The following is a 21,136-nucleotide window of genomic DNA, read 5'->3' as shown; positions in this document are numbered from 1 at the left end:
CCCAATCAAGCTGTGTCTTGGTGTGGCACTTCTTTTCAATGCTGCCCACAGATCTTTTGTTTTGCAAAATAAAGTCTGTTGTATCATCTCCTTGCATTGGAATCTCTTTTTTCGGAAGCAGACTTCTGAGATTTAAAAGGGGGCCAAGCTCAGTGCGCACCCCCCACCTCAGGTAGAAAAGGTAAGGGCAGGGGTGGCCATTACGCAAAGTAAGCATTTGCAGTATAGTAGATTTTGCCCAGGGGCGCTCTTATTTATTTATTTATTTATTTATTTATTGTTCTTATACCCCACTACCATCTCCCGCAGGACTCGGTGTGGCTTACAAGAGGCCAAACCCAATAACATCATAAAAACAACAACAGCAAAACAATAAATAACTCATAAAAAGCAAAACAACACAATAATAACACAACACATTTTAAAAACATGAGGCAGGGCCAGATGTGAAAGTTTTAAAAGTTAAAAGCTGGGAAGTTTAAAGGGGATAGGAGGAATGTTTTGGGAGTGCTCTTGAGGCACTCGAGGGAAAATAGACCTTGACATATGCGAGTTGTAGTTACTGGGATGTATAGTTCACCTACAATCAAAGAGCATTCTGAACTCCACCAATGATGGAATTGAACCAAATATGGCACACAGAACTCCCACGATGAACAGAAAATATATATCAGTGATTGGTTGGGGGGGGGGGGTGCCAAAATACTGTTTGCTTACCGTTGAAAATTACCTAGGGCCGCCTCTGGGTAAAGGATCCAGTATCCTACACCCTGGGAGAGTGGGAAGGAGAAAGGAAGGAGGTGCCTTTCAGAAATAGCTTGTGTGTGTTTGTGAATGTGTGAAAGGCTGCAGGCAGGGAGGGAGGTATGTTTCCAAAAGGCCTGTGTTTGTGTGAATGCAGACACTGTTTTAATCTTTTGTGAACCCCCCAAAAAGTCTCTGTTGCACTGCTGTCCCAAAACTCTCTCTCTGTGCTTTAGAATCTTAACCCATTGTCTTAGGAAAGTCTGTGTGTGCGTGTGCCTTCAAAGCTTTCATTTGTGTTGTCATATCTATGTTACTCTTAAGAAAAAGTCTATCTGTGTGTGCCTAGTTCTAATTTGTGTTGTTATACGAGGGGTATTTTTTAAGTAAGGTCCGTTTGAACATAAGTACACAACGAAAGTTTATTTCAAAAAAGTAAATTTATTTTCAGAAAGTACATACTTCACTCTATTTTTCGACATAGTTGCCAAGTTTGTTCAAACACTTATCATACCTCTGAACCAATTTTAAAATACCCTCTTCATAAACACTTGCCACCTGCTCTGATAACAAAGAGTTCACTGTAATCAAAGAAGGGCGACCTGAGCGGTCCTCATCATGGACGTTGTCACGGCCATCTTTGAATTGTTGTACCCACTTACGCACTTTGCTTTCACTCATAACACTATCACCGTACACTTCACAAATCTGTCGATGAATTTCTGCAGCAGGCAGGTTCCTTGCTGACAAAAACCGTATCACTGAGTGAATCTCACATGCGGAGGGTGAGTTGATAGTCTTAAACATTTTTAAAGCACAGAAGAGAACCGTACAGGTTAGCTACAGAGCGTAAACTGAGCACAGTTGTTCCCGAGGCATGCGGTATGCATGCAAACTACTAGTATCTACAACAAAACAGACTTTGCTTAAAAAATACCCCTCGTATATGTGTTACTCTAAAGAAAAGGCGTTTGCGTTGCTTTAAAAAAATGTTTGTGTATGCTATTGCGTCTGTTGGACTGTTTTCAAAGATCTGTATGTTTCTCATGGCTAAATTGTTCTAAGACTAAAGACTAAAGCTATTTTTTTCTAATCAACCTCACTCTCCACACTATTACTATTTATTAATAAAATGAAATCAGGTTACCTATCCCCAGCAGTCTTTAAAAAAATCCAGGCATCAAAAGTATTACTGCAATTTTGATTTTCCTGTTAATTTAAAATCTCAGACAATAGAGTTTAGTCCTTGGCTAATCAAAGGCAACGACAAACTTCTGAAAAAATCTTACCAAGAAAACCTTGTGATAGGTTAGCCTTAGAGTGATTATAGATAGGAAATGACTTGAATGCACACAAACCAAGGCTGAAATTATATCCGTTTCATTTTTGTTGCATTTCTGCATCTCATTGGCCTTTTTTTTCATCCAATTTCCATGTTGGCTCAGTTTTATTTCTCAAGAAAATTTGGAGTATGTTAGTATGTATTTCTCCTACAGGAATCAATGCAACCTTCTCCCCCAATTTATTAAAGCATGTTATTATGCATTTTTCAAATGTGTGTTGTTATTGTGTGTCTTGAAATAATTTTTCAGTCATGGCAACTCTAAGACAACTGTACCCTAGGGTTTTTCTTGGCGTGATTTATTAGCCTTCCTCTTAGGTCAAGAGAGTGTGATTTGCCTTTGGTCAGCCATTGTGTTTTCATAGAGTAGAGATTTAATCCAAAACTAAAGTCACCACATAACACTGATTCTCAGATGTACACTCAATTTTATGCACATGTTTCTTCATCAAAGGGCACCACAAGCTTTGTAAATAGAAGCATTTCCAAGATGAGATACACTATATTCCATTGTCAACTTCAGGAAGCACAAAACATGTATTGATTTATTCTTTTAAAATAATTACATCTCATCCAATATATGCAAGGTTTCAGAGCAACACAAATTGATCAAATCAATTTAAAATAATTTTTAAAATTAACATTTTAATCAGGGAGGAAAATTTAAGTGTTCTAATGGAGTAGTTAAAAATGTTAAGAGTCTCAATCCATTTGACATCAGGACCAATCTAATCTATAAGAAGTTGGTATTCTACAGCTGGGATTATTTTGCAAGACAATATGAATCCAAAGATCTTGGGGTCCTCGTGGACAACAAGTTAAACATGAGCCAACAATGTGATGTGGCGGCAAAAAAAGCCAATGGGATTTTGGCCTGCATTAATAGGAGCATAGTGTCTAGATCTAGGGAAGTAATGCTACCCCTCTATTCTGCTCTGGTTAGATCACACCTGGAATATTGTGTCCAATTCTGGGTACCACAATTCAAGAGAGATATTGACAAGCTGGAATGTGTCTAGAGGATGGTGACTAAAATGATCAAGGGTCTGGAGAACAAGCCCTATGAGGAGCGGTTTAAGGAGCTGGGCATGTTTAGCCTGAAGAAGAGAAGGCTGAGAGGATATATGATAGCCATGCATAAATATGTGAGAGGAAGCCACAGGGAGGAGGGAGCAAGCTTGTTTACTGCTTCCCTGGGGACTAGGACGCGGAACAATGGCTTCAAACTACAAGAGAGGAGATTCCATCTGAACATGAGGAAGAACTTCCTGACTGTGAGAGCCATTCAGCAGTGGAACTCTCTGCCCCGGAGTGTGGTGGAGGCTCCTTCTTTGGAAGCTTTTAAACAGCGGCTGGATGGCCATCTGTCAGGGGTGATTTGAATGCAACATTCCTGCTTCTTGGCAGGGGGTTGGACTGGATGGCCCATGAGGTCTCTTCCAACTCTTTGATTCTATGATTCTATGATTCTAAGGATTTTATTTTCTGCCTCATGTAGCTGCATGTACAAATGTCGGAAAGACCTGAGGTGCTCATTGGATCAGGTTGACTGGTAAGAACAGAAGTAACATTTATTATGCTTTCCTTTCTAGATCAGCGTATAGAAAACAACTCTGTATCACTGACTGAAACGACTGACTGCATCAGAGGACAAGGGGAGGGATACCGTGGTACTGTGAGCACCATATGGAGTGGTATTGAATGCCAACGATGGGACTCACAGATGCCTCATCAACACAACTTCACAGAAGAGAACTTTAAATGCAAGTGAGTAGAGCTACACTCATTTTAATTCCAGAAAAATATGACAGTAATCAGTAAAGCTCAGAAAGCTGAAAATGATATTTGTTCAATAGACTTGTAATATTTGAGTCTTTTAAAGTAAGTGTTTCCTGTAAATCTTACACCTTATATCTTCAGGAATTGTAGTTATATTCGTTTAATGATTATGACTCTATGGATTTGTGAACAATATATTTTGTAAATATTTTGATTCCTTTTTTGGCCGTGCACTCCCTGGTTTCTAAGAGTGATGCATTTGTGCTATGTAATGGTAGGTGATTTTCACATTATATATTATAAATTGTATTATGGTGGCACATTAACTTCATATGCTGATTGGAACTGATCACAGTCAATACCTCCATTCTCCAGTCCCCTATAATGTAGGGGAAGCCCTTGTTTCCCTTGCTGCACCCGATATCTGAGGGATCCTTCTTTCTGTGGAAACTATTCAGCTGTAAGTGAACTAGTTCAAATGGTGCTAGCCCCAGCATCCACTTTTCACCTCCCAATTAGGATTCCTGCTGCTATAGAAGCTCGGGTTATCTGGAAACATGGTCCTCTGCAGTGCTCATTCTCCATATCTTGAATTGATCGTCTGTGTCCTACAAAAAGGCTTCATTCTAAGCATTCATAACAATGACGAATTGATAGCAAGAATCCTGTTACAGGGTAAGTGAACTGGATTTCACCACATATGATTTTGTGAGGGCATGCTTGTTTGGCAAGGTAGAACAGACAGTGAATGAGTGCCCAAGTTGTTTGCTGTTTCTAGCATTTTAATTTTATTCATTGATTTGTTGAATGTTCAATTTATATTCCAACTTCCTGCTGAGGTAGGACTAGAAGTTACATACTACAATGGTAAAATATGATAGATGTACATTTTTTAAAGATAGCTATCACTATTAATTTTAATAAGTATATAACCATTGGAAAACATAGCAATAAGGGTAAAAAATAAAAGCTTTCCCTATTCAAATATCTTTCTGCGCAGCCAAATAATTATCAATTATTAAATAAAATGTCTTTTACCTGTTGGTGAACCAAACATTTATCTAAAATTTGCAATTGTTTCTTGAGAATGTTTAATCATGTACAGATTGAAGTGTATATATTATTGTCTGGAAATATGTAGGGTAAGTTTAGACCAATTATTTACATTAATTGTTCACTCCGATCAGGGCTTAATCTTTATTCCTACTCCTGTCATTTTTCCTCATTTTATCATTTTGAATCCCAAGGACCTAATTCTGGGGGCTAACAAAAAGTGAAGATTCCATAGAAATTAATGCAATCAGCCCTCTTTATACACATTCAACCATCCACAACTTGATATTTTTAAAAATACAGATAATCTTTTATTTTGTCATCTTATATAAGGAACACCTTTTGACTACATTATTTATTTATTTATTTATTTAGCTTGTATACCGCCACTTTCAATTTGGCTCTGAGCAGTTTACAGCAGTAGATTAAAACAATACAACCAACTTTAAAATACAATAAAAATGAGAACAGACATAGTCCCGAGTTATTCACCCATCGAAAGCTTGTCGGAAAGCAAAGGTTTTACAGGCTTTCCAAAATGCAAGTAGCTCTCGGATGGTTCGGGTTTCAACTGGCAAGGCATTCCATAAATAAGGGGCTACAATCGAGAAGGCTCTCTGCCTAGTAGAGGACAGATGATAAGATGTTGGGGACTTCAAGCAAATTTTGGTCTTCGGACCGAAGTAATCTCTGGGGTTGGTAGGGGGATAAGCGGGTCCTCAGGTACACCGGCCCCAGACCATATAAAGCCTTAAAGGTTAGTACCAGCACCTTGAAAGTAATCCGGTACTCAATCGGAAGCCAGTGCAGCTGTTGTAGAATTGGGGTGATACGACACTTCGCCGGCACCCCGTATAATGGGACTTGAATATCTACAGATTTTGGTAATGTGTGTGTGTGTCTTGGAACCAAACTGCAGTAAATACCAAGAGACATAAATGGAAATGAAATCTGATTGTTTGTACTGCCTGAAATCCATTTTCTGCCAGATGTGAGAGATTGGCATGTTGATGGTTCAAGAAAGTTTAAGAAAAACATATTCAAAAAAGTTTGCAAGGGCCAGAGATGGTAGAACGAAAACTCCAAATAACACTGTTCAACTGAGAAAAATTTGTGGGCCTGAAAATAGTTGTTCTTTTATGACTTTGGGGTGCTGAAAACGAAAATGACATTTAAAAATGTATATTGGCTCTAGTTTTTATGATATAAGCAATCACGTGATCACGTATGGTTGAAAAAATGCATGTTGCGACTTACACTATGGAAGATTCTAGAATATTCTGGAAAGTTTGATGACGCAGTATTAGTGCCGTGTGCAAAAGCCAGAAAGCCCTATATAAGGCCAGACTTTTGAATGGTGAGGGTCAGTCAGTTGAAGACTGAGACAATATCGTTAAACATCGTTTTACATTGTTCTTTTTACTGTAGTTATGCCTCGCATGTGTGTAAATAAAGCACTATGGAAAAAAGATATCAAGGCAAATGGATTCCGTCAATGCTGTCAGACTACTGCTGGAGCATTGTAAGAGACAATCCTTTCCTTGAATACAAAAGAAAAGTCAAGAGAAGCAAACAGGATATAAACTAAAGTCACAATTAAAGCGGCATTTAAACTTTCAGACTTTTCAACTGCATTAGGCCTACTAATATAGTTTCTTGCTGCACAAACATAAACAATAGACTAATTAAATAAATATTTCTCATGTATAAACTATTGGCAATATAATTTGATTAAAATTTAGTAAATATTCACGGTTTATATACATGCAGTAAGGTTAGGCGCATTATCATAATATTAATGAATTACCTACTGTGGAGAAAATTGAAATAGCTGTTGCATAAAAACCAGAGCCAATTAACACATTTAATTATTATATTTGAATTCAGCATGTTAAATTTATTAAGAAACGGCACATTTCGTTTCCGCAACTGAGAAAAACTGAAAATTTGTAGAACAGTGTAACATCAGGCATTCTGCATTGCATTTATGGATTCACAATTTATTGTAGTTTTCAATAAGGCTTCAATTCCCACTTTAACATAGCAGGTCTGGCCAGATACTGATCAAGGGACAAGAATGTTTCCAGCTCCCTCCCACCAGCAAGGAAAGCTGTCACAATGTGTTATCAAAGACCCCACTCACTGGTGAGAAGGGGTTGTAAATGACATCTTCCTTGTGTCCCCATTGACAGCTGAAAAAACTCTTCTTTTCCTGATATAGCTGCTGACTCTTAAAATAAGAGTAGGAGATTGGGCCATGAGAGGCTATCTAGTTTTGCCTATGTAACTAAGTAGCTGTGAATGTAGAATATTAGTTGTTATGGTTATTGATGAGTGCACTAGTGAAGTAGAGTGGAAAAGTGTGATCAAGAGCTATTGACAATAAGACACTATGTTTATCCAACTGGTATTTCTTTTCCAGGTGAATGATGCAGCACTAAGATACACCTGTAATTTCCGATACCCGAGACATTTCACAACTCCATGACAAAAATGACATGACCCAGCAGCCTCTGTTTCTGTCACTGAGACATCATTAGGCGCCATTCAGCAATCTACACCTGCAGTCTTGGCTGTATATTAATCCAGAGACCCGATCAGAGATGCTGCATCAACACAGATCCAAGAGTAATCAAGATGAGAGATATCAATGTTTTTAAAAAGACAATGCATTGATCAACAATGGATGAATAGATGTTTTATAGGAAACAAAACTCCATGTTCTGCCTATTGAGAAGGGCCCTAATCTATAATGGCCACAGTGTCTCCAGACAAATCTGCATATCTTCAAGAAAGAAGCCAAATGTGTGTCTGCAAAGCAGGACAATTTTATATTCTTGCCTAAATAGCTAATCAAGAGAAACTGCCAGAATCAACTACACAAAGAACTCCCCATCTCTCATTGCCTTGTAGAAAAGGAATGACAAAGTCTATTATCCTTCCATTAGAAGTATGCAATCTCTACTCCTTATTTCCTGGGCTGTTTTGGTGCTAAGATGAAGAGTTGACCATGGTTCGTTTTGTTGCTATTTTTTTTTTGTCATGTCAGGAGCAACTTGAGAAACTGCAAGTCATTTCTGGCTTCAAACTACAAGAGAGGAGATTCCATCTGAACATGAGGAAGAACTTCCTGACTGTGAGAGCCGTTCAGCAGTGGAACTCTCTGCCCCGGAGTGTGGTGGAGGCTCCTTCTTTGGAAGCTTTTAAACAGAGTCTGGATGTCCATCTGTCAGGGGTGATTTGAATGCAATATTCCTGCTTCTTGGCAGGGGGTTGGACTGGATGGCCCATGAGGTCTCTTCCAACTCTTTGATTCTATGATTCTATGTGAGAGAATTGGCCATCTGCAAGGACGTTGCCCAGGGGACACCCAGATGATTTGATGTTTTTATCATCCTTGTGGGAGGCTTCGCTCATGTCCCCACATGAGGACCTGGGGCTGATAGAGGGAGCTCATCTGCCTCTCCCTGGATTCGAAACTGTGACCAGTCTTGCCGGCATAGGGGTTTAACCCACAGCACCACTGGGGGCTCCATCTATAGCAGTTGAATTCCTACAGACTTGTTCCCAGTTGAGTTGTGAATGTGCTTGGCATTGCGGCAATTTCTTTTTCTGGTTACCATTTCTCATGTCTACTACACACACCACAATTTTTCAACGGATGAAGAAGGAAACATGTTTAGTAGCATTATTCAAAGTAGCATTGATTTTTTTTTTTGGTTAAACTGATGGGTTTTAAAAAATAATTCGGAGTGATCGGTTGATGTGTTTCATCAGTGGAAGAAAGCTAATGCATAGACAATAGCTGGAAAGTTACTGATAACTGGAAATCTCTTTCCATATTCTGGAATTCAATACTCGTAGACATTTGGAAGGTGAGTAGAAAAGCAGCTTGAAGACTCCTGCGTTATGAATTCAGTAGTACAATAAAGAATTGCAGAGTTCCTCGTTGGAAGCAGTTAAATTGATTGCAATTTATATGGAGCCTCGGAAGCCTTCAAATTTGGTCTTTGGGAATCTGATGGAAGTTTATTGGATTTGCTGCCTGTTTCTATGAATCTATTTGTTCATATAGGCTATATTTGTATTTTTGTAATAAACAGAATATTCCAAAGATGGTGTTAAGTGTCCAATGTACATTCAGCAAAAACCTGAAGAAACAGAGCTTTATATGGATTCTGTTTGCAACCTGAAGCCTTCATGTTTCTCTTTTACTTGAGATACCATCTTTCTAGTGTTTTCTTGGTCATTCAATGTGACTCAATGATCAACTTCCAGCAGAATGTTTTCAGTCACAACATTTCCTTTGAATCCCATGGGAGCAGGCATGTACCCGAAATTCTCATGGTGGTTCGCGAAAAGGCCTTACTGGTGCATTATTTAAACTGTTATGTTTATTCATATCATGATCTGATCACCATACTCAATATATTCCATATGCATGGGGATATTGGGGTAATGATACAAAAGGTTTGCTAGGGTAGACCGTCTTTCACTCAGACTCAGCCCCCCCCCCAAAAAAAACCACGAAATTCTGGCTATGGGCCTGCATGGGAGTGTTGTTAAAGCACTTCAGGTATATTGCTCACTTTTTCTAATTAAGTCAATTTCATTAAGAAAATACCCTAATTTTTAAATACTATGTTGTCATTTGAGGAGAATACTGATATATTTCAGTAATGTCAACTGCATATATTTGTCTCATTTATGATGTTACACCTCCTTACCTTCATGTTTTTTTATAAAGATAATTGTTGAAGATTTGGTTTCTGTAAGGCATTGAATTTTGCCATTATCTCTGTGTAAACTGCCTTGAGTCCCCCCAGGGGTGAGAAAGGGGTATATAGATACTGTAAATAAGTAAATATATATATATATATATATATATATATATATATATATGCAAATGAGATAAAATCAAATTTGAACACACACAACATATGTTTCAAATGCTTTGAGAATTGTGGAGGTACACTAGCAGTCAACCCATATGAAGATCTGTGTGGGAGAGGAGATACCATGTTTTCTAAATCCAATTTTAAACAAACAGACAAACAAATGTATGTAGAGAAATATCTCTGAAACAGCCTCACATTCAACCAGCTAGCTAGGCACACACATGCCATGGATAGTTATCCCAATCATTGTTCCAGATGGTGAAAGAAGACCCTTTGAAACTGAAGGCTCAATTTAACTAAAGAATCGTTTTCAAGGAAATGGAGGTTTAATATAAACTGAAACTTTGTTTTAAAGAGACTCCCAAATGGTTAGACTTGGTTTCAAAAGGCAACACCTGTATAGGATTTCTCTTACTCTTAGGTCTCCGCTTCCTAATTAAATCAGTGATAAAAGCTGACCTTGACTATCTAACCAGATAAATTAATTCTGAGCAGGGATGATGGTGGAATATATTTAGAATAGGTTTTAGACAGATCTGATACCACTGTGTATGAAAGAGTCTGCAATGAACAAAATATATTTAGAGCAACCATGACTGAAAACATTCTCCATGAGTATGGATTTCCTGAAAACATTCCTGGACTGTGCAAACCGATAATAAAAAACTAATCTACCAAATATCCATTTATGCTAAACTATATGTAATACTTTGTATTCTCTCTCTTTCTAACCACATTTTTTTTCTTTTTCTGCAGTACAAAGTCAGTAACATGGAAATGATGGACAGCTTTTATTGTGTTAACATGTAGTAGAAAAAGCAATGGAATATAGCAGCAGTATGCTCAACATATGCTAACATGTTTATTATTGGTTTTTTTGTATAGGGACTTAAGAGAGAACTACTGCCGAAATCCAGATGGAGAGGAGGCACCCTGGTGTTTTACTACCAATCCTAAATTACGAATTGGTTATTGCTCTCATATACCCAAATGTGATGTGCCAAATGAGCAAGGTAACTTGCACGAGGAAGATACAAAAGTACTAAACAAATCTGTAAGAGGTTCCCCACCCAAATGAGTGCTAGACAATCAATCCATTGTTCCACTAGTGAGAGTGTTAATGGGAATATTAAGATATGTGCAATATGAAAACTGTAAGAGGAGATTTCATGTTTTGGGCACACCATTTCATTTTTTTTTATTAAAAAGAGACCATCACAAACCAAGAAAGAATTATCTATGTGCCAGATTGTTCAGATGATTTTTTTTTTTTTTTTGCAGCTGGTGCTGAGATACCTGCACAAAGCCTTTGGTTAGGAGGGCATTTAATGTGTGTATATACTCATGTACAAGTCATAGAATCATAGAATCAAAGAGTTGGAAGAGACCTCATGGGCCATCCAGTCCAACCCCCTGCCAAGAAGCAGGAACATCGCATTCAAATAACCCCCGACAGATGGCCATCCAGCCTCTGTTTAAAAGCTTCCAAAGAAGGAGCCTCCACCACACTCCGGGGCAGAGAGTTCCACTGCTGAACGGCTCTCACAGTCAGGAAGTTCTTCCTCATGTTCAGATGGAATCTCCTCTCTTGTAGTTTGAAGCCATTGTTCCGCGTCCTAGTCTCCAGGGAAGCAGAAAACAAGCTTGCTCCCTCCTCCCTGTGGCTTCCTCTCACATATTTATACATGGCTATCATATCCCCTCTCAGCCTTCTCTTCTTCAGGCTAAACATGCCCAGCTCCTTAAGCCGCTCCTCTTAGGGCTTGTTCTCCAGACCTTTTATCATTTTAGCCGCTCTCCTCTGGACACATTCCAGCTTGTCAATATCTCTCTTGAATTGTGGGGCCCAGAATTGGACACAATATTCCAGGTGTGGTCTAACCAAAGCGGAATAGAGGGGTAGCATTACTTCCTTAGATCTAGACACTATGCTCCTATTGATGCAGGCCAAAATCCCATTGGCTTTTTTTGCCGCCACATCACATTGTTGGCTCATGTTTAACTTGTTGTCCACGAGGACTCCAAGATCTTTTTCACACGTACTGCTCTCGAGCCAGGCATTGTCCCCCATTCTGTATCTTTGCAAGTCGAGAAATTTTAGTTGAAAAATTGACCATTAAAACTTTGGTTGACCTTTCTACAGGTCAATGTATGTACTGTATCTTAACTTTTATTTTAAAAAAGAAACCATCCCCTTCTCTGACTAGAATAGCAAAAAGCAAGAGCATAGGCTCCAAAAGAAGTACTGATCCCCTCTATTTTCACCACCGCAATGCTGCTTCTAGTCTTTTTGAATGCCCAGGTGAGGAAATGGTTGCAATAGCCAGGGGTGACTGGCCCCTTGAGGTGGCACTGGCCCTTTCCCCTCTTCTTAGAATGACTTCTTTATGGATCACATCAAAATTCAGAATTTCTCCCCTAAAGCACTCCCTCGACTAATACATGAAGTTGATTATAACATGAGTATACAGTAATCCAGTGTTTACACTGTCCTCTGCATTGTCTTACTACTTTCTATGTAATAGAGGGCAATCTAGTGTCATGTTAGAAAGGCAATCCATAAGAGGCAATCTAGTGTCATGTTCAATGTTTTTACGTGTCATTCTGATTTGGCTCTATGGCAACAATAGGCAACAGCCTATAGGCAACAGCCTATTAAACAGGACAACATTTTCCATCAGACTTGGATGGTATAACTTGTTTTGTGGGGTTGTGGGAAAATTATTCTTAAAACAACTGGAACCCCATAGCTACCTACCTCTAATTTGAAGTGTCAATGTACAGCACATTCACAGAACTTGCAAGTGGTAAAACATTCTATTGTGTTGATAAGCTACACATATTCAAATCAACTGTGGTTTTTGTTTCAAAGATGGGGCTGTTTCTCAGTGTGGTAACATGCTTAATATGTACCATGCACTGGGTGATTAACTCTGACATTTCTCTGTCCTTTCTTGCCAAAACCCACAACCTCCTCTTAACTAGTTAATGTTCCATTCTACAGCTCACTGAAAACATCTGGATTTAAACAGTAAAACTAAAAGTACATTGGTAGCTCTTAGATAGGACAATTTATTTGGTGACCTTGTCAAATTCACAGTCAACAAATTAGCATTCATACAGATTCCTAGTACATCTGCAATTCACAGCAAAAGGACATTACCTTGTTTACGTTTGAGTCACTCATTTATGTCTTTCAATACAGATATTTAGATTTAAAATAGTTCTACATATTAAAGCTGGTTTTCTTCTCTCTCTCTCTCTCTCTTTGCCTTTGTATATAGTGTCTTGAATACACTACCCTACATTTTAAACCTTGATTAGCATGATTAACTGAAGACTGAGAAAGAATGACTCCTCAATATAATCGTGATTTTTGTTGTTGTTTCTTTTATCCATTTTCCCTTGCTGATTCTTTATGTAGATTGCTACCGAGGAAATGGGGTGAATTATATGGGAAATGTAGCCCGCACCCGGTTTGGCTTAACTTGCTCTCCGTGGGATCAAAACATACAAGATTTGAAGAGGTTTGTACAAAATGCACGCAAAGAGTAAGATTTCTCAGTTCAATACACTTTAGAACACTTCATTCAAAGGGTTTCCATATTTTTACTGTACTTCAGTTTTCTTGTCCACAAGAAAAATGTTGATAAAGGCTTGTTCTAGCCTTGGTTGCATTATAGGAAGGAAGTGGGCAAAGGCCTTTTTGCCTCCATTCCATATTATGTGCTCCATCTTTTCCTTCCATGACGGAATGAGGCTAGAGCTATGCTACAAAGCCCACTTCCCAAACATGAATAGCATTGAAAATGTTGCCCCACTAACCATGAAGGATGAATTCCAATCCACATGGAAGCAGGCGGTAGCATCAAAAATCTCCTCATTGGGATTTTCTCCAGATCTACTATTCGCTATGGATTGAAATCAAGCCAAAGCACTTATTAAACAACGTATCACAGACACAGAGCGACAACTAGATCTGGCCTCTGTTCCAACCTTCCTTATCAATGAAGACAGCAGATATCTTGCCTCCCCTGTGGCATATTTAACAAACTTAGAGGTTCCTATTCATCGAAGGGCTTTCACCCTGACTCGATGCCACACTCTCCCATCAGCTGTACTTGAAGGCCGCTACCGGAAGATCCCTTTCCAGAGAGGCTCTGCCCCTGTAACTTGGGTCATGTAGAAACAATAGAACATGTGCTCCTCCAGTGCCCATTCTACAGGGATCTCCGTGCTAGGCTTATCTTACCTCTGATATACAAGCACCCAGGCCATTCAGGACAATTTTATACCTCCATGCTACTTGCAGATATTAATTCAGCTACAACCTACAATGTTGCAAAGTTCTGTGCAGCAGCATACATAATCCGTCAGGGAATGACTAGTCCCAAAAGTTAACTGTGTGTCCAGTAATCTTCTTCCCTGAATCTACAATTTGGTGATGGATCTGGGCACTGTATGTTTTTACCCTGTTCTCCCTTCTCTTCTGCTCCCTCACCCAAATTGTGCTTCAGTAGTTATATTTATATTTTTAATGTACCAAACATACCAAGTTTGTATGAAAATGTGACTCTATTTCCTGTGCTGGTCAATGACCGAAATAAATGATTTGAAGGTTGAAGGCATTGAAAATGTATTCCAGCTAATTTGGTCTAAGAAATGTTTAACTTTATCATTTCCATCTGGAAAAAGCATATTTTTCTATGAATTGTGTAGTTTCACCTTGACTGTGGAACACACTTCCTGAAGGCGATGAAACTGAATTTATACCTCACTTTACTCCCAGGGTGGGATCTAAGGTAGCTTACAGAAATATAAATAAGGATTATATTTTTAAAAATCCTACTCTACATGAGTTAAAAAGTATCAAATGCCTAAGTTAATAAAACTGTGCTTCAAACAGTTTAAATGTTTGGCTTTCAGATATTATTTTTGGTGCTTCAATTTTATTTATTTTTTATCCTGTATAATTTATGCAATGTAAATCGCCTAGAGCATCTCGGATGGAGGGCAATTAATAAGTAATTAAAGATGACGATGATGATGATTTAAAGTCATTTAATTTTATTGAATTATCTTATGGCCTGCTGTTCTTCCAAGTGGGACTTTATGAAATGTTAGTCAGATTTTTATTTATTTATTTATTTACTTTACTTTACTTATATACCGCTGTTCTCAGCCCGAAGGCGACTCACAGCGGTTCACAACAAATAAGAACAGCAAAAATTCAATGCTACAGTGTAAAAACAGTTAACAACCTAACATATTACATAATTAATAAACAATTACTACAATAACCATTCACTATGCACTATCGTCTCATCATCAAAAGCATGATCCAGATTCGTCATCCATTATTCCGTTCCAATGTTCATTATCCTGCTCATGATTATATTTTTTATCATCCAGGTACCTAGTAGAAAGATCTAAAAACTTGGCTCTTCCCATGTGCCTTCGGAGAGTGACCACTCAATCCATCTGGTTGTTTTCACCTACAGCTGCCCTCAGAATAAAGCACCTCCCCCTGTCCCCTATAAAGGCCAAATCCCATTGCTCCTTCCTGTTGGGCTTCTCTCTTATAAATGCAGTTTTTATCCCTATCTTGCCCAGGGTTTTAACATTTTAACATTTTACCTCATACATTTGGCCCGCCCTCTGTGTCTGATTTTATTATGCTATTTTATATTGTTGATTTTATTTGTTATTTCAGATTTTTGTTATGATGTATCTTTTCTTATTTATTTATTTATTTACAGCTTTTATATTCCATCCTTCTCACCCCGCAGGGGACTCACTGCGGTTTACAGTGTACACATGTATGGCAAACATTCAATGCCAATTTTGACATACAAACATATACAGACATTCACAGAGGCTATTTAACTTTTTCTGGCCACCAGGGGAGCTGTCGCTTTCATCGTCCATCTGCGACGCTGATGAAGCACTTCCGCATTCCCCGCATGCTTCCCCGCTGGAATGCTTTGCTGGAGTCTTCTTTATGGCCTCATAAATCAGTTAATTTAGCCTCCCCATACTTTTAAGGTGGTACCTAATTTTCCTACTTGACAGATGCAACTGTCTTTCGGGTTGCAAAGGTCGACAACAGGCTACACACGGGTTGGAAACCCGCTCCAACCCGGGCTGGCTTCGAACTCATGACCTTTGGGTCAGAGTGATCTTAATGCAGCTGACACTCAGCCAGCTGCGCCACAATCCCGGTGCAGTTTTTGTGTTTAATCATGTTGTATTGTTTTGGGCTTGGCCTCATGTTAGCCGCCGCAAGTCCCCTCTGAGGACATGGTGATGGGTTGTAAATAAAGTTTATCATTATTATATTATAGGCTGTATTTCACAAATTAAATAAAACAATATTTTTTAAATGTTTAATTTTGATACACATACTTTCCTTCTAGGCACCTGCCATTGGAAAAAGACCTAGATATTAGCAAGCTGAAGAAAAACTATTGTCGCAATCCAGACCAAAATGCTCATGGTCCCTGGTGCTACACAAATGATCCTCAGGTCCCCTGGGATTATTGCCCCATACCTCGATGTAAGTATTCAGAGAATACTCTCACTGAAGAATAGCTGCATGTTTCATAATGTCAAGAAAAATATATATAAATGTCTGTTTTGCATATTTCATGATATGGAAACTTTTATATGTTAATTGTTTTTATTTGATTTTAGAACTGTTGCCTTTTCTTGCTAGAGAAGCAAGAAACAAATCTACAAATAAATGCAGTGAGCCCTTGATATCCTCTGGGATGTGGATCTAAGACAAAAAATTTTGGATGCTCAAGTCCCATTATAAACTTGATTATAATGTAAAATTATTAAAGTAAAATTATGTCCCTTATTTAAAGTGGCAAAATTAAAGTTTGCTTCGTGGATTTTTAAATGTTTTCAGTTAGTGGATGGTTGAATCCATGGATACAGAATCTACTATATTAAGGTCAAAGTGTATACAAATATTCTGTACATGTGAAGTTGGTTGTGTGTGCGCGTGTGTGTGTAGCCACTACCATATTTGAATAGATGTCCCAATACAGGCAAATAGGAAAGGAAGGTATGTCATTATTTAACTTTTTATACCATATATTTACTCAAGTCTAATGCATACTTTTTGGTTAAGTTACATAGCCAAAATTAAGGTGCACATTACATTCGATGGCACATTATACTTGAGTAAATATGATATTTTGGAGACAAGTGATAGCTAGTGGAATTGTTTTTCTCCTTTTGAGGTCTACGTGTCTTGACTTGTGCTTTGTGTATCATCTGTTAATGCACTATGATTCTTGGAAACAGACAGAACATTAGTTCATATTAATGTGGATTAATTGCACTCAGATTAATGTGCCTACAGTTACAGCCCCATAGATTATGTCAAAGGATTTAAGGTTTTGACAAGGAAAGGGGAAAGGCTGATATTGATGAATGAAAATGGATATGTATGTGTGTGAAATTGGCTGGGAAGTCTGTAGAATTGACTGTTGTGCTAACAGTGGAAAGCAGAGAGGATTGCTGGCACTTTTTTTCTTTTATTGCTAGGACTTTGGGAATCCCCCCATAGCAATCATATCATTTGGGGACATTTGGAAAGAAAAACTGCACTCTCCCCATCAGTAGTTATCTTTATTAATTGTGTTGGTTATCCTTTATCTTCAGATTGGCATTCTAGGAGAAAAAATTAATAACTCAAGAAAGGAATATTTTCTCAGTTCAATATTGAAAAATTGCCACAATGGCCCTATTATTTTGTCTTCTCTAAACTATATGGTAAAATGATCTTATTGTGACACCCTCTGAGCATAGATCTTCAGAGGATATTTTAGCTCACAAGAAATTGTGATTGAGCTGTTATTTTTCTTTAGGAGAAGTATGAGAATATTTATAACACAGCCAACAATTTTTCTTGGTGTCTTGGATTTAGGCCTGATTTTGGTGTTATTTGGGGCATTGATTCGGAAAATTGCATTGGATAGACCACATCACCTCTAGTTTCTTAGATATGGTTATCACAGTTTTCTAAGGGCAAGCAGATGAAGACTCGTATAGAGCATCTGCATCTCAAAAACTAGAGCTGATAGAGGAAAACTACAGCAGCTATATTGGAGCAGGAAGCCGCCCAGCACCAAAAACATCTGTGCAGGGAGCCCCCATGTCCCCCACTGCCTGGTTCCTTTAAGGGCTCAAGCCTCCTCGCTGCCCAGCAGCAGCTACATCTGAGCAGTGAGCCCCCATGGCCCCCACTGCCTGCCCCCCTTAAGGGCCCAAGCCTCCTCGCTGCCCAGCAGCAGCTACATCTGAGCAAGGAGCCCCCATGGCCCCCACTGCCTGCCCCCCTTAAGGGCCCAAGCCTCCTCGCTGCCCAGCAGCAGCTACATCTGAGCAGGGAGCCCCCATGGCCCCCACTGCCTGCCCCCCTTAAGGGCCCAAGCCTCCTCGCTGCCCAGCAGCAGCTACATCTGAGCAGGGAGCTCCCATCGCCCCCACTGCCTGCCCCCTTTAAGGGCCCAAGCCTCCTTGCTGCCCAGCAGCAGCTACATCTGAGCAAGGCGTGACCCAGTACCAGCAACATCTGTGCAGGGAGCCTCCATGGCCCCACTGCCTTGCCTCCTTGCTGCCCGGCACCTGTAATATTTGTTGATGTGTGAGGACAGCTTACCTGGATTAGCTAAACTGAGACTTTTCCATCAACTGCTTACTGATTGTTTTGGGCAGCCTTGGTGGCTCTGGTCCTCATCACAACCTTTCGTTATAATTGCACTGTCTACAAGATCGGTAATTGAAAACTACACAAACTGGCAAACAATAATCTCTGTCAATTTTAATGATTTTGTATTGTCAAAGGCTTTCATGGCTGGAATCACTAGGTTCTTGTGGATTTTTTCGGGCTATATGGCTATGTTCTAGAGGCATTTTTCCTGACATTTCGCCTGCATCTAGATGCAGGCGAAATGTCAGGAAAAATGCCTCTAGAACATGGCCATATAGCCCGAAAAAACCCACAAGAATTTAATGATTTTAATTTACAGTTGTATGTTATTGTTTTTGATATGTAATGTATTGTTTTTATTAGTATGTGAGGCATTGATTTTTTTGCCAATTATTATGTTGTACACGGCTTTGAGTCCCCCTGGAGGTGAGAAAAGCGGTATAGAAATGCAGTAAATAAATAATAATAAAATTGGTGTCATTTTTAAGACCAGAAATAGGTCTAACCTTCAAGGCACCAAAATGTGTTTTGGCCAGAAAGCACTGAACAAGCTAAGTAGACAGATGTCTATTTCTCAACATTGCTAACATGTATTCAGTTTTCACAGGTATTTCCAACTTCTCAATGGCGTTCCTTTAATAATACTGTTAATATGTGAATGTATTGTTTTATCTATCTAGGTGAAGATGATACAGTTCCTATGATGACCAATATAGATCGTAAGTAATGTTTATATAAATAAAATGTGTTCTGTTTTGATGTACTGACTCATCTTTCACATTACTGATGAGTACTTCATAAGCCTAGTAGTAGATAAACTCTTAATCCTGGACCTTGGCTTGCCACTCTGATCTCAGTAAGAACTCCATTACTAATGTCAATTGTTGTTAAGGTGATAACAAACAGACAATGGTAATTTTAGAGGTCCTAGAAGACCAAGCTAAATATCAACGCCAAGAATATTGATATGGCATTCAAAGAAACCAATGCAGTCTGGCCATTAGCAGCACAATGTCCAAACCAAGGGAAGTAATCCCATCCTACTCTGCTTTGGTGAAACCTCATTGGTAATCCTGTGACAAATTCTGGGCACCACAGTTCTAAAAGAATATTGACAAACTGAAACGTGTCCAGAAAAGGTTGACCAGGATTACAGAAAGTCTGGAAACCAGGTCTTATGTAGAGTGGCTTAGAAAGTTGGGCATGTTTAACACGGAGAAGAGAAGACAGAGAGGTGACATGATAGCTGTTTTTAAACATCCAAAGGATTGTAATGTAAAGGATGGAACTAGCTTATTTTTGCTGCTTCAGAGGCTTGAAAATCAACCAGTGGATTCAAATTACAAGAAAAGAGATTCCATCTAAACATCAGAAAGAACTTAAACTGTTCTCAAACATGGAATAGATTGTCCCTGTAGGTGGTGGACTCGCCATCTTTGGAGGCTTTAAAACACAGGCTAAATTAGCAGTTTACAGGGGTGCTTTGGCTGGGTATTCCTGCATTCAGTGGGTTAGACTAGATGGCTCTTGGACACCCTCCTAATTCTAAGATTCTGTGACTTTATGAATACAAAATAGTAGTGGGAATGTCTTCTTATTTCTGGAAATGTAATACGCATTTGTATAACTTGCTAGATTAGTATGTTGTAAGTGGAATATACTGGAATTTAATAAATTGCAAACAATAATTCTTTCAGCAATTATCATTCCTTGTATCTCAACGAAACAACCAAGAGTCGTTAATGGAATTCCAACTCAACCTGACAAAGGATGGATGGTTAGTTTGAAAGACAGGTAGGACTCTACATACATGGCTACTTGGATCTGATCCCCATCCCCCTGATGCTTGTTTTTGACTTTTAGGCAATGTAAAGGAAGAAAGAATGAGTGCCCTAATAACATGCTCTGGTTCTCAAATTCAGGCATACACTACTCCAGTTCTTATTTCCCCAGTGCTTTTGGCTTGGGACTGATTAGATTATGAGCATGGGAATCAATGTTCCACTTTTTCTCCTCCAGAAGAGTAACTATTCTACTTTTTTTCCTCCAGCAGAGGCAGACATTTCTGTGGTGGTTCATTGGTACAGGACAACTGGATCCTAACAGCAAAGCAGTGTTTTCCTTCTCGGTATAGTTTTTTTTTTTTTTGTTAGAAGTGTGGGGTGAAAAACAGATTTTATTATTCAAGAGACTGCAGTAGAATTCTGTATAGTTTTTTTTTCATGTCAGGGATGATTTGAGAAACTGCAAATCATTTCTGGTGTGAGAGAATTGGCTGTCTGTAAGGACGTTGCTCAGAGGATGCCCGGATGTTTGATGTTTTGCCATCCTTGTGCATGGGGAACTGGAGCTGACAGAGGGAGCTCAACCCGCTCTCCCCAGATTCAAACCACTGGTCTGATGGTCAGCAGTCCTGCTGGCACCCCAGCATTCAAATCTTTGGAAACCCACAGGGTGTTCTTGGTGAAATCACTCAGTCTTAGTTTTAAAGAAATGCAATAAGAAACCTTCTCTCAATAAGTCATGCCAAGATAACCCAAAGGAACAAAAAGAGTTTCTAAAGTTATATTCTATAGTGATATACAATTTTTGTAC

General features: G+C 38.9%; 1 protein-coding gene across 5 annotated transcripts in view; it reads left to right on the top strand.

Moving 5' to 3' along the window:
• Positions 1-21,136, top strand: part of HGF (hepatocyte growth factor) — a 106,063-nt gene that overhangs the window by 66,933 nt on the left and 17,994 nt on the right. For 2 of the 5 annotated variants that reach the window (XM_060778300.2, XM_060778297.2), the window contains exons 8-14: positions 3,679-3,853; positions 10,702-10,829; positions 13,241-13,343; positions 16,233-16,372; positions 19,222-19,260; positions 20,239-20,335; positions 20,595-20,669. In XM_060778300.2, the coding sequence (XP_060634283.2) occupies positions 3,679-3,853; positions 10,702-10,829; positions 13,241-13,343; positions 16,233-16,372; positions 19,222-19,260; positions 20,239-20,335; positions 20,595-20,669 (757 nt within the window). Of the gene's footprint in view, positions 1-3,678; positions 3,854-4,384; positions 4,541-7,340; positions 8,059-10,701; positions 10,830-13,240; positions 13,344-16,232; positions 16,373-19,221; positions 19,261-20,238; positions 20,336-20,591; positions 20,670-21,136 lie in introns of those variants that run through there. The other 3 variants (XM_060778298.2, XM_060778296.2, XR_010910021.1) reach the window with 2 other exon arrangements.

The sequence above is a fragment of the Anolis sagrei genome, chromosome 5, assembly GCF_037176765.1.
Source record: "Anolis sagrei isolate rAnoSag1 chromosome 5, rAnoSag1.mat, whole genome shotgun sequence".
Taxonomy (NCBI): Eukaryota; Metazoa; Chordata; class Lepidosauria; order Squamata; family Dactyloidae; genus Anolis; species Anolis sagrei.
This window is presented reverse-complemented; position numbering and strand designations above follow the sequence as displayed.